We start from the raw sequence: 14,084 nt of genomic DNA, 5'->3' as shown, positions 1-14,084 counted from the left end.
AGATGAACTTTAGAGAGCAGGAAAACTCAATTCAAAATTAAAAGTTTAAAGTAGTTCTGTTGTTTTTTGTGCTGCTTGTGATGAGGAATAGAAGATGCAATTTATGAAATTAACTCATTTCTGAATGTCACTTATTATATGCTTAATTGAGAAATTAGTGTGGCATTTCTTTCACCGTTGAGATTGGGACAAAAGATGTGCTGAGGGATTCCAGAGCCAGAATGGTGTTTTTATTTTTGGCCAGAGTCTAAAATAAATTTTACACATTTTCTGCGTACCCATATTGCAGAAGAGATAATATTTTACATTTTACCTGTGGTTCTTGGGCTCTCAGATCCAAATATCTTGTCTGAGATCACTCAAGAATTATTCCAAGCAGGTAAAAAAGCAAGGATTTGACATTTATTGAGCCTGATTCTCCTTGCACTTTTTACATCAGTTCAGATTAATCAATTTCAACGGCATCACTCCTCATTAAGACAAGTGTAAGTAAGTGGAGAATCAGGCTCTTTATCAGTAAGGGGGTAATACACATAATGGAAATACTTTAAAGTAAAAGGCATCTCTCTTTCCTCCACTTCCTCTGCATGCAAGTATGGTCACACTCACACGGCAAGTTTCACAGTGGTTTTTTTTTATGTGCTGCAGTTTCCCCTCAGCAAAATAAGGATAGCAATAAATTTTAAGAGTCTGAAGTATTTGATACAGTGTTCTCTCTAGGCAGTACACTAAGATACAAACACACAATTTGCATTTTGTTTAAAAGATAAATGTAAACCAAATGGTAAATCATAAATGACCTGTTTAGTAAAACAAAAACAAAACACTCCCTCGCCCACCAAACTAAACTGAAACAAAAGTCAGGTTTCAGAGTAGCAGCCATGTTAGTCTGTATCCGCAAAAAGAAAAGGAGTACTTGTGGCACCTTAGAGACTAACAAATTTATTTGAGCATAAGCTTTTGTGAGCTACAGCCCACTTCATCGGATGCATGCAGCAGAAAATGCAGTGGGGAGATTTGATATACACAGAGAACATGAAACAATGGGTGTTACCATACACACTGTAACAAGAGTGATCAGGTAAGGTGAGCTATTACCAGCAAGGGGCGGGAATCTTTTGCAGTGATAATCAAGGTGGGCCATTTCCAGCAGTTGTCAAGAACGTGTGAGGAACCGTGGGGGGGGGGGGGGGGTGGAAATAAACACGGGGAAACAGTTTTACTTTGTGTAATGACACATCCACTCCCAGTCTTTATTCAAGCCTAAGTTAATTGTGTCCAGGTTGCAAATTAATTCCAATTCAGCAGTCTCTCGTTGGAGTCTGTTTCTGAAGTTTCAGAGTAGCAGCCGTGTTAGTCTGTATCCGCAAAAAGAAAAGGAGTACTTGTGGCACCTTAGAGACTAACACATTTATTTAGTTTCCTACAGTCCATTGGTGATCTTCCTGAAAATACCATCCTAGCCACTATGTAGAAGCCCTCTACTCCAACGTTGCACACAAAGATGGACTACAAGCCATCAGGAACAGTATCCCCAATAATGTCACGGCAAAGCTGGTGGCTGAACTTTGTGACTTTGTCCTCACTCATAACTATTTCACATTTGGGGACAATGTATACCTTCAAGTCAGCGGCATTGCTATGGGTACCCGCATGGCCCCACAGTATGCCAGCATTTTTATGGCTGATTTAGAACAGCGCTTCCTCAGCTCTTGTCCCCTAATGCACCTGCTCTACTTGCGCTACATTGATGACATCTTCATCATTTAGACCCATGGAAAAGAAGCCCTTGAGGAATTCCACCATGATTTCAACAATTTCCATCCCACCATCAACCTCAGCCTGGACCAGTCCACACAACAGATCCACTTCCTGGACACTACGGTACTAATAAATGATGGTCACATAAACACCACCCTATACTGGAAACCTACTGACCACTATGCTTACCTACATGCCTCCAGCTTTCATCCAGACCACACCACACGATCCATTGTCTACAGCCAAGCTGTACGATACAACTGCATTTGCTCCAACCCCTCAGATAACAAACACCTACAAGACAAACACCTACAAGATCTCTATCAAGCATTCTTACAACTACAATACCCACCTGCTGAAGTGAAGAAACAGATTGACAGAGCCAGAAGAGTACCCAGAAGTTACCTACTACAGGACAGGACAAACAAAGAAAATAACAGAATGCCACTAGCCATCACCTTCAGCCCCCAACTAAAACCTCTCCAACGTATCATCAAGGATCTACAACCTATCCTGAAGGATGTCCCATCACTCTCACAGATCTTGGGAGACAGGCCAGTCCTTGCTTACAGACAGCCCCCCAACCTGAAGCAAATACTCACCAGCCACCACACACCATGCAACAGAACCACTAACCCAGGAACCTATCCTTGCAACAAAGCCCGTTGCCAACTGTCTCCACATATCTATTCAGGGGACACCATCATAGGGCCTAATCACATCAGCCACACTATCAGAGGCTCGTTCACCTGCACATCTACCAATGTGATATATGCCATCATGTGCCAGCAATGCCCCTCTGCCATGTACATTGGCCAAACCGGACCGTCTCTATGTAAAAGAATAAATGGACACAAATCAGACGTCAAGAATTATAACATTCAAAAACCAGTCGGAGAACACTTCAATCTCTTTGCTCATTCGATTACAGACCGAAAAGTGGCAATTCTTCAACAAAAAAAACTTCAGAAACAGACTCCGAGAGACTGCTGAATTGGAATTAATTTGCAAACTGGATACAATTAACTTAGGCTTGAATAAAGACTGGGAGCGGATGGATCATTACACAAAGTAAAACTATTTCCCCATGTTTATTTCCCCCTTCTCACCCCCCCCCCCCCCACACTGTTCCTCACACGTTCTTGACAACTGCTGGAAATGGCCCACCTTGATTATCACTGCAAAAGATTCCCGCCCCTTGCTGGTAATAGCTCACCTTACCTGATCACTCTTGTTACAGTGTGTATGGTAACACCCATTGTTTCATGTTCTCTGTGTATATCAAATCTCCCCACTGTATTTTCTACTGCATGCATCCGATGAAGTGAGCTGTAGCTCACGAAAGCTTATGCTCAACTAAATGTGTTAGTCCCTAAGGTGCTACAAGTACTCCTTTTCTTTTTGCGAAACAAAAGTACATTCTTTCCAGAGCGAAGATTAAAGAAATCAATGAAATATACAGCAAGAGTACAAAAAACTGGACAAGCTCTAGGGACGTGCAGATAATGATATCCAGCAGTGGAATGCTTGTGTTAATATGACTGTATGGCATCATATTCGGCCAAACATCCATGTTTGTTTGCTTGCTTTCTTTTCCTTCAAGATTTTTCCCCAACCCCCTCTTTTCCACCTTCATAGGCCCCCATAATCAGCATAAAATCTGTCTTTTTTTCCCTTGGTAGAAAGATTTAATTTATGTTGTTAATCTTCTTGATGGTATTTGAATTTGTTTTCAGTGTTAATGTTTTAGCTCTGAAATTACTTTAATGTAGATAATTAGAGAGGCAATGTGGGTGAGGTGATATCGTTTACTGGACCTCACCACGTTCTCTCTCATATCCTAAGCCCAACACAGCTACAACAGCGCTGCATATAACAAGTGAAGAAATGTTGACAAAGTTGAAAAAATAAATAGCTCTGACGCTGTTTTACTGTCACGAGATGATGACAGTGCAGTTCAGGATATATTAAGGAAAAATATGTGTTTACAGTCTGGGTTTTTTTTTTTAAAAAGGCACTTTTAAAAGAACTTTGTTAGTTTTCATTAACAGTTTTAGCATGTTTGACTTCTACCTTTTTATACCGGACTGGAACTATTCACATTGGCAAGCTTGTAACCACATATCTGGTCAGCATTACAGAACATATCTTTTTTTCTACCGATCCTTTTGCTGTGTGAGATCATTTCTATGGTATGTGTGATCACACACATGAATTCTGTGTGGGAAACATGCTAAATAGTAAAATGAATGTTTTAACAGGTAAATGTTTGGATCATGTTTATTTTTATGTATGTTTAAAACCTATACGTCCTACCCATTTTAGGTACTCTCTGTATTCAGCATCTAGAGTTGGAGGAAAAGGCAGTTCTTAGCGTCTTGAGTGGGGAGATGAGTCATATCCTTTGAAGCTAACTATGAAGCAACAGTATTCACACATCACGTTTTCCCCTCACTTTCATTCTGAGTAGCTGCAGTTCATAGCAGCAAGCAAGTGGTATTTGCAAAGAGGCTGTTGCTGCCAGCTGGAGGTGAACAGTATTGCTTAGCTGTTGTCATCTCAAAAGGGCTAGTTGTGGATGTGCAGGTACCTTTTGTAAAGCAAAAGATGTTCTGTTCTCTCCTGTTCCACTATGCTAGATAGTTGCAAGATGAAAACTGGAGAAACTTTGCCATTTGGGTACAATAAGGTAAGAATATTTTTGGCTGATCTTTGTGAAGTGTACCATGCTCTAGTGACTTGCACTAGATCACATCTTGTTTTTAAATCAATTCTGTATAATATTGTATACCAAGTAATACTGTGTTCTTTTTCTTACACAAATAGCAAAGGCTCTCTCATCTGTTATTTTGAAATCCAAGTACTTTTAAAGATACTTTTTTTATGGAAAATGGTTAAATAGATTTTTTTGTGTGAAAACTATACATGCCCTTAAATATGCGCATGTTGTTGAGTCAGAAAAATGAATGTATTTCTCAAGTTCAGAATGCTGAAGGTGGGAAAGAATAGCACTCATTATCTATATTAACAAATACATCACTTTAACATGTATTGTTTCTCCCTTTCAAGCATCATGTATGTTTATAGATTAGGAACTATGAAACTGACGGTTTTTTTGTCATCCTACAGTGTGTGTTTGTCATCATGCAGTTAGAGATCTAGTCAGAAAATAAAACAGTGATGAAATTCCACCCTTGATATGCTCATATTAAGATCTCCATATTAACAGGAACTCTTGTTTATCGACTTACCAATTGAGTTATTTATTTTTAAAATATAGTTAAGATCATTAGCTCACTTCCTCAGGTGCTGTTGAATATACTTGCATACTGCTGAGTACTATATTGATTTTGTAAGGAAAGTGCCTCTAGAATAGCCACTCTTCTTTAGATTTTTTTCAGTAGCTGTGAACATCAGCCATATATTTACTGAGTTGATTTGATTGTACTGTAGTAGAGTACCTGACTTAACAGATGACTTTAAATATATTTATAGCTTCCATTTTAAAGAAGTAGTGCTAAAATATTATTCTCTGATATATCATTAGAATCTAAATTTAAAAGCAGTACATAATTATGGGTAATCTCTATTAATTAAAATTAGATGTCTTAATTTTATTTTGTAGTATGGAGATTCAGCTACTCAAACTATGACTTTTTTCTAAACTATGGCTATTGAAGGTGAACTTGAGAAAATGATGTGCTACATTTACTATTGTATGTATATATATATATATATATATATATATATATATATATATATATATATATATTTTTTTTGTCACCTTTGAAATGGAGGAAGTTCCTCGGTTTTGGACTTTTCACAGGCATAAACATGACATCTGTCTGTAGATACTGATCGAGTTATGCTTTGTGTGCAGCGCTTATGATACAACTAGCAATGTAATCCTGCACTCTTCAGGCAAATCAGAGGCCTTTTGTGTTTTAAGTTTGTTCTAATTTGTTTAGAAATCTAGTTACCACAGAAATTGATTAGCACTAAATGTGTCTGGGGCTATGGTTTCAGGTTACTGAACAGTGATGAGGAAATGCACATACGAGTTTTGTATTTAACTGGCACATGAAGGTGATTCTAGGATCTCAAACTTCATTTTGGGGAAAAGTGTATTTTAAAAAAAATTCATATGCTTTTCCATGGATTTTGAAGCCCTTAGATATTTGTTTTATATAAGCCTTTAGATATTTGTTTTATACTGCAGCTCTTGGCTTGGAAATCTATAAAATCTGTTAGCTAGTTCCTTGCAGTCCATCTGCCCCTCACACATACCTATAACTTCCCAATAATCTTTTTAGCCAAAACGGGACTATATTTGGCTAAAACATGTATTTGGCCTCATGTGACCCCAGAGAATCTGTCACCTAACAATTCCACAGAAAAAAATTGTTTGAGTGTTGAATTTCACCTTGAGACTTGTTCTGAAGACACCATCTCTTGGATTTACGAGTTATATGTGATACTGTGTATGAAAGTCTGCAACTAGGCTTTCATAGTGTATGATGTACATTAAAACCATACTAGTCTTTTTCTGAGGTAAGTGAAACGTGAACACTGATCATGTTCTATGTTCAGATGTATTTTCTCTCTTTGTATTCTGTGAACTTATTGGCAGTACTATGGCTCAAATGAATCCTGATTTGTTTTGTTGAAAATGCTTGGTAGAAACAAATATTCCCATAGTGGTTATTTTATTGATGAAATCAGCAGTGTTGAAACAGACAGTGATCATTCTGTTGATTTTGCTAAAAACTAAAGCTCTTGGCTGTTTAACTACTTGCTTTTTGCCTGAACACATGTGACATATTGTACATCTATCAAGAAAGCATATTAAATGGGTATATAAACATATGAAATATGTCTTGCTATACCACTGAAAAGAATGTGTCTACCTTCAGAAAGAGTGGCCTTGGGCACTGGTGAACACTGGCAACATCGGGGCGGGGGGAGGAGGGTTAAATTAACAGCATGCACGGACACTACAATATATGCTTTCTCTAGCTTGTTCAAAAATGTTCAGCCTTTATGCATATCTTGAGCACACTATATTCTTATACAGAAAAAAAAATGCAGACAATAAACTACTTTTGAATCATTAGTTGCAATAGTGTTCTACCAGATCCAGCCAGAACTAGCAGACTGGCGACAAGAGAACAGATTTAACCATATGCCAGCTTTTATAATAAAGTTATTGTTTATTCTGAGCTTCAAAAGAAAACAGCTGTATGACCTCTCCTTGTCTACTCTTGCCTACGCTTGTGTCAGACTGTAGGAAACATGCAGTTAAGTGCTGCAGGGAAAGGCAAACTGTGTCCGTACTCACTGTTGTGTGTAGCTACAGGCATCAGTGAAGGGCTCCAGCAGGGATTAGGGGGTAGCAGGGACTTTCCCTTCTGCCTCCTGCTGCTGGCATCTTTCACTGTGGTGGGGAAAGGCTCTGGCAGCAGGCCACTACACTGCTAAAAATAACATTGTAAACATGGGAGGCACTACTTGAGTGTGTAGTCCTGTCCTATCCTATCCTGTCCTATCCTGAATCCTATGCCCTACTCTACTCATGTGAGCACTGACTCAGCACACTGCTACTTGTACCAGTGCTACCTGGATGTTCAGTGTCCGTACTCTGCATGGCACTGTAAGATAAATATGAGAGAAACGATCTGTAATATATTTTAAATTGTTAGCCTCCAAGAGGTTTCTCATGATTTGCTACTGTCAAGTTCCTTCCCCACTCTGAACTCTAGGGTACAGATATGGGGACCTGCATGAAAACCCCCTAAGCTTATTTTTACTAGCTTAGGTTAAAACTTCCCCAAGATACAAACTATTTTACCTTTTGCCCTTGGACTTTATTGCTGCCACCACCAAGCATCTCGCAAATATATAACCGGGAAAGAGCCTGCTTGGAAACGTCTTTCCCTCCAGAATCCCTCCAAACCCTACACCCCCTTTCTGGGGAAGGCTTGATAAAAATCCTCACCAATTTGCATAGGTGAACACAGACCCAAACCCTTGGATCTTAAGAACAATGAAAAAAGCAATCAGGTTCTTAAAAGAAGAATTTTAATTGAAGAAAAAAAGTAAAAGAATTACCTCTGTAAAATCAGGATGGTAAATACCTTACAGGGTAATCAGATTCAAAACATAGAGAATCCCTCTAGGCAAAACCTTAAGTTACAAAAAGACACAAAAACAGGAATATACATTCCATTCAGCACAGCTTATTTTATCAGCCATTGAAACAAAACCAAATCTAGCGCATATCTAGCTAGTTTACTTACTAAGTTCTAAGACTCCATTCCTTTTCTGTTCCTGGCAAAAGCATCACACAGACAGAGAGAACCTTTGTTTCTCCCCCACCTCCAGCTTTGAAAGTATCTTGTCTCCTCATTGGTCATTTTGGTCAGGTGCCAGCGAGGTTATCCTAGCTTCTTAACCCTTTAGAGGTGAAAGGGTTTTTCCTCTGGCCAGAAGGGATTTTAAAGGTGTTTACCCTTCCCTTTATATTTATGATGGCTACCATGTTGAATATTTACTCTATTTCTTGTGATAACTTATGAACTTCTGTATTACTTTTAAAAAAAGTTGTTTAATTTATAAGTAGCCAGTGGGTATTTAGACTAACAGAAAGGACCATAATGGCAGCCCTCTGCACAACACACATATGGGATGAATAAGCCTAATAACTTTTACAACGAGCTGAATAATCTGATAAAAAATATTGCCTCAGGAATGCTTTGCAGAATGTTTGTTCATTTGCTAATAAAGGGTGGGGCCACTCTTTCTAATTTTATTTTTAGAATGGATAAAACTATCAGAAAACCAATAGTAGTTGCCCCAAATTTGTTTGAGGGCCTAATTGGCATGCTCCTTTCTTCTCTCTGGCCCCACTAAAGGGTGTCTTATGAACATTTGCTCAGCTTTCTCCTGTTAAATGGACACGACAGGGTAGATGGGGAATTAAACTGTGGAGACATGGACCCAGCAACCTCTGGCAGACTAGCAGGAAAATACCAATAGGATTTAATAATGACCTGGTTGCTGCTATTCCCATTCTGCATTAACCGTTTCCTTTTAAAGGGGTTTAACCCATGTGGGGAAGCTCTTATGAAAATCATGCTGCTGTGAGAAATGAGGTAACTCTGGGCAAAGGGCAGAGAGATGATCCGCTCATTAGGAAGGCCCAGTCGAAAAGGGACCCTGGCGGCTGTGCTGACCAGGCTGCTAAAAGTCCGGTTGGCCACAGCAGCCGGCTCTACGCAGCTCCCAGATGCAGCCAGCCTGTGCCTCTGGCTGATAGGTGCAGAGACGGCCAGCGGTGCTCCACACAGGCACTGTCCCGAGCGCCAACTCTGTAGCTCCCATTGACCAGGAACCGTGGTCAGTGGGAGGTGTGGGAGCGGTGCCTGTGGATGGGGGCAGCACGCGGAGCCCCCTGGCCACTCCTGCACCTAGGAGCCAGAGGGACATGCCAGCCACTTCTGGGAGCCACCCGAGGTAAGTGCTGCGCAGAGCCTTCCGCTCCCCCCCCCCCCTCGACACAGCAGAGGGTCTTCGACTGCTGCTAGGGCCCCGGGCTGGGATGCAGTGGAGTGGATGGGCCTGCATCCCCCCTGCCACCCACCTTGCAGGTGGCAGTCTCCCCCTCCCCCTGGTTGCTAAAACTAGGGCCTGGGCTTTTATACTGAACTATTTGCTCAGCCCCTGCCTGAGGGCCTGAGCCCCTGACTGTTTCTTTGCTGACCCGCCCTGACCCAGGGCCTGGGCTTATATCGAATCACTTGCGGGACCCAGCCTGAAGGTCTGGGCCATAGACTGGGTATTCCCCAATCCAGCAGAGAGTGTAGTGAGGCAGTGTGGTGCCCCACCACCCTGCCGGGGGACGAGCCCCGGCTGAGTTCCCTTACACATGGTGGAGAATGCGAGCACGAGCCCTTGACCCCTGTGAGAAGGGACCTGGCGGGGAGGGGAGCACTTGGGGTTGGGGAGGACTATGGCGTTATAAGAAACTTTTCCAGAGATCCGATATTTTGGAGTGGTGATTGATTCCAGGCTGTATAATGTATGCATCTCTAAGGAAAGGAGACAATAATTCTGTCAACTGCTCTTCTGAAGCTCATGTCCTTATGCGACTATTATGCATGCTAGTATCCTGCTCAGGCATTTTAACTTGGACACAATATTTCATGAGGCCTCTTAAGAAATTTCACTTTTCTCTTTCACTTACCACCATCTTCTGGCACCTAGCGGGACGCTAATTTCATGCAAGGTACATGTGGTTTTTTATCTTGATGGATGTCTCCCATCCTAACTCTATCCACCACAGAAGTGGTAACAGTCCTGATAATTAGCACTGAGTTGGTGGCCTCACTGGTCAATTTGAGTCTGGTGTTATGCACTTGGTCAGTTTAGAAACCAGCCATGCGTAGAAGCTCAGGACAAGTATGTCTTGCTTAAGTCCCTCAAGATCAGTGAGGAAACAGATAACGGGAGCCATAGCAGCTTCCTAACAAAAATGATTATATTACTTTGGTATAAATGGTCACTGCTCTGTGTAGGGCTATTAACAAAATAACTTGCTAGAAAACAATGGAAAACAATAGTTTTAAGGCTTACAGCAAGAGGTACAGTAGAGGAAAGGGTACTCAGCATGACAGGATTTTAAACTTTGGTGCATGAAAAATGTCTTTAGCTACACTAAATCTATAGAGTCATCTGATATGACAGATTTCTAGGATACTAAATTTTTATATTTAATTTTAGATGGTGGGAATTGTTTTCTAGTAGTAAAACTCATCACAATCTTAACAGTTAGATACAAAATTTGTGCATCTATGTCAATGCAGATATAAAATAACATTGAAGAATCGTGTTGTCTGATGGGTCAATAATTGTGGTGGAGCTATCTGGGAAAACCACCACAGATCTAGATAATTTTTATTTGCCAAACAGGATCACAACAAATATCATTATGCTTCCACTAACTGGTGTCCATAAAACACAAATTCTTAATGTCATTTCATATTTTTAATAATTTAAAGGAATGATTATCAATTATAATTTTATATTGCTTATTCAGAAGTTCTATTTTTCTCTTGATGCACTTGTGTTGCTGGGATCTGAGAGCGGGAGGTGGCCCATGTTCCATACAGAAGTGCCTCTTTGTGGCACGGCTGAGAGACTCGCATCAGATGCGAGAATAAAGATTATAGCAGTTTTGAAACTACCACTGGGACATGGCTCTGCACCACACTTTGCCCAGGTTGCGTTCAAATGCTCTGTGTGCTGCCCAACAAGACTGCAACATCAGGAGTGATACACAATGAAAACTTGTTGGGCCAGGCCTGATTGGCAATTTTTCTACCCCAGTTTTACACTTGTATAAATCCATTGATTTGAACAAAATGTAGAATCACACCTAGTACAGAATTCAAAAAGCAAAATTATCTATGACAATGGTGATGGAAATACAATGGAGCGAGCTTCACTCCAGGTGAGTTTGGAGTCAATGAAGAGAATAGGAAAATACTAAAGTGGGTTAACTTTTTTTTTTCTCCCTTTGTCCTGGAATAATATTTAACAGGACTCACCTATTACAATACAATGTTTTATGTACTAAAGTTTTGTTGCATCTTCACAAGTTTTAGAACTTTGCCTTCATCCTCATGCCTGGATGTGCCAGAATCACAACTCAGACACCCTTTTGGGTCTTGCTGAGTAATGTAATTAGCAGGTTTGTTCTCATTAGTCGCTTAGGCATCCTGCAAACATGCACATGCTTAATTACATGCATGTGAGTAGCTTCACTAGCTTCAGTTGGGTTACCCACATATGTCAATTTAAGCACATGTATAACTGTGAAGCCCACCATTAAGTCTATATGACATGAGCTCCTATGTGCCTGATCCACATAGTAAGCGACTTCGAGCTATAGAAGCTTATGCTCTGAACCCTGAGGTTTCAGGTTCAATTTCTTGTGATGACCAAGGGGATGATTATTACATTTGCAGGATCATGACCACAATTTGCAATCTTTATGTAAGCTTGTGTAAATTGTAATAGATGAAAAATAATGTAGTATAAAGGGAAAGCCTGTGTAAAGAGAAATAGATATGTAAATTGCAGCGAGGCTTTGAAAAAATGCCTGTCAAAATTATGCATAATTTTATCATGACATAGAGATGAAATATGGTGCATTTAAATAGAGATATTGGAATGTAAAAGAAGAACATTCCTTAGGTTGTCAGGAATAGCAAAGAAAATAAAGATGTAAAGCACCTACTTGAAATATGGATGTAGAACAGGCTGTTCCAATACATGTCAGGGCCAGCAGATAAAAAGATATGTGAACTTTGGACTACCCTCTTGAAATAAATAGCTAAACTTAATTTGCTATAGAGTGTTGAAAGAACGGTAATTTACTTTCTGTTCAAGACAAGATAGGTGTGATGCAGAGCTAACATTTTTTATTATATTGTTGTTATCCCAAATGATTAAGGTTGACAAGCAGATAGAATATTTTAATATGAATCTCACTAGTTTGTAGAACTCAGCCAAACAGATATAGCTTAATTGCTGAAAGTGGAAAGCTGCCCTTTTGATGATAGACCCATAGGAGGTCTAAAGATAACACAAAAGGAAGCTATATTAAAAAGAATAAGGAAGGCTGAAATCTCTTATATAAGAGACATTGCACATGCCTGGAGTTGAGAAAGTAAATGTTCTGTATAGCTGAGTGTAGAAGTGACCTGAATATGACTAGGGAAACATTAATTTCTGAATCTTGAAGGTCTCCCAGTAATCTCAACAATTTTCAACATTGAAGATCTTTCTGTCAAAACAGTGGAAGAAAAATTACCCGAAGACAAAAAATCCTGATATTTTACAATTAATTTTCTGTTGGGTTAATAAAATTACTTAATATGACAGCTGTTGATCTCTGTAACTATCCACTTGTTGGTCTCTGTGGAACAGCATATAAGTAGTTATAATGGGCTGTTTATGGGTAGTGAAGAAATCTATTTATTTATTAAACTGTCTGCACTTCAGCAGAGCTCCGGACTCAGCCACAGGCCATCTATGCCTGTCTCAAGAAGTGTTTGGTTTTAAAAGCTAGCTATAATAGAGTTTTGGGGCCTGCTCATGCTCCCCTTTGCTCCTTCAACTTCCAAATCAGGCTTTTGTTATATGAGGTGCATGTGCAAAAGGAAAACTACCTTTGTGAGTGTAAACAGCTGAAATAACTGTCTGCAGCCTAGAAAAATGAAATTAGATTACATTCTTTTATAATAAACATTTGAATTTTGTAGAGTCAGGAGGAAAAAGAATTTAGAAATTGAATTTAGAGATAGATGGGGTATATTATTCATGTAGTTCTCATTGATTTTGAAAGTTGCCACCATATTTGGGAGTAAAACTTCCTTCCTTATGCTAATGTTGTAAAGCAGCAGTTGTAAATGTTAATATTTTAGGAAAATTAAAATAACTGATAAACTAATCCTGCAAAAGCTTGCAGAGTACCTTCCAACAGTTGGTCATGTTGACATGCATAAACATTCACAGAATCAGGACCCCAGTTTAAGTTATACTTTTATCTTTGTTTAACTATCCAGCCAGTTTAAAAATGTAAAGATTTTGTGATTAAAATTTGGTGGCTTTTTTTTTTTCCATTTTAAACTTGGTAGGTGTCCCTCCATGCTCTTCCCTACTCTCCAAAGCTAACCCTGCATCACAAAGAACTATTTGGAAAAAGTGTAATGGATAGTAAAACTGTAGCCAATATCTTCATTTTAGGTTTTAATTAAAAGTGCAAAATTGCAAACACTGACAGACTGAAAGTGCATTGATTCATTATAAGAAACTTGGGTAGTAAATTTATTTCTTGTTTTGTCTGTAATAATGGAACTGTAGGGTCATGATTTAGAGGTGATTTAAGCAAAACATGTATCGAAAATCAGGTCAGTCCATTAAAATTATTCCCTTGATCTTGAGATAAATTGACTAAAAATATTAAAATAAATAAATAAATAAAATTGTCCATAAGGGAAGGCTACAGTTTACATTTCGTCAGTATGGCTTTAAATTCCTGTTAAAATTCAAATTTGCCACTTCAATATCTCTGGTAATTGCATTTGCTTTGTTTCTTTATATTCATGCCAGTTTTAGCAAGATTAGAGGTCAGGAAGTGTGCTCACTGGTCCCAGAAGCTTGATGCTGTGGGTGTTTTGTCTGGCTGGCTGGAAGAAAAGGGATTATTTATTGCCCCTTTTAAGGGGTTCCCCTACAATGAAGGCAGAGCAGGAGTAGGA

General features: G+C 39.4%; 1 protein-coding gene across 7 annotated transcripts in view; it reads left to right on the top strand.

Annotated features, from left to right (window-relative positions):
• MCTP1 (multiple C2 and transmembrane domain containing 1) overlaps nt 1–14,084 on the top strand; it is a 449,620-nt gene that overhangs the window by 157,495 nt on the left and 278,041 nt on the right. For 2 of the 7 annotated variants that reach the window (XM_037903247.2, XM_027830738.3), the window contains exon 1: nt 4,218–4,450. The exons of 4 other annotated variants lie outside the window; for them this stretch is intronic. In XM_037903247.2, the coding sequence (XP_037759175.1) occupies nt 4,394–4,450 (57 nt within the window). In that variant the 5' untranslated portion in view covers nt 4,218–4,393. Of the gene's footprint in view, nt 1–4,217; nt 4,451–6,288; nt 6,313–14,084 lie in introns of those variants that run through there. One more of the 7 variants, XM_043546888.1, reaches the window with a different exon arrangement.

The sequence above is a fragment of the Chelonia mydas genome, chromosome 5 (assembly GCF_015237465.2).
Source record: "Chelonia mydas isolate rCheMyd1 chromosome 5, rCheMyd1.pri.v2, whole genome shotgun sequence".
Lineage (NCBI taxonomy): Eukaryota > Metazoa > Chordata > Testudines > Cheloniidae > Chelonia > Chelonia mydas.
Note: the sequence above shows the minus strand (reverse complement) of the source record. Positions and strands in the feature narration are given on the sequence as shown.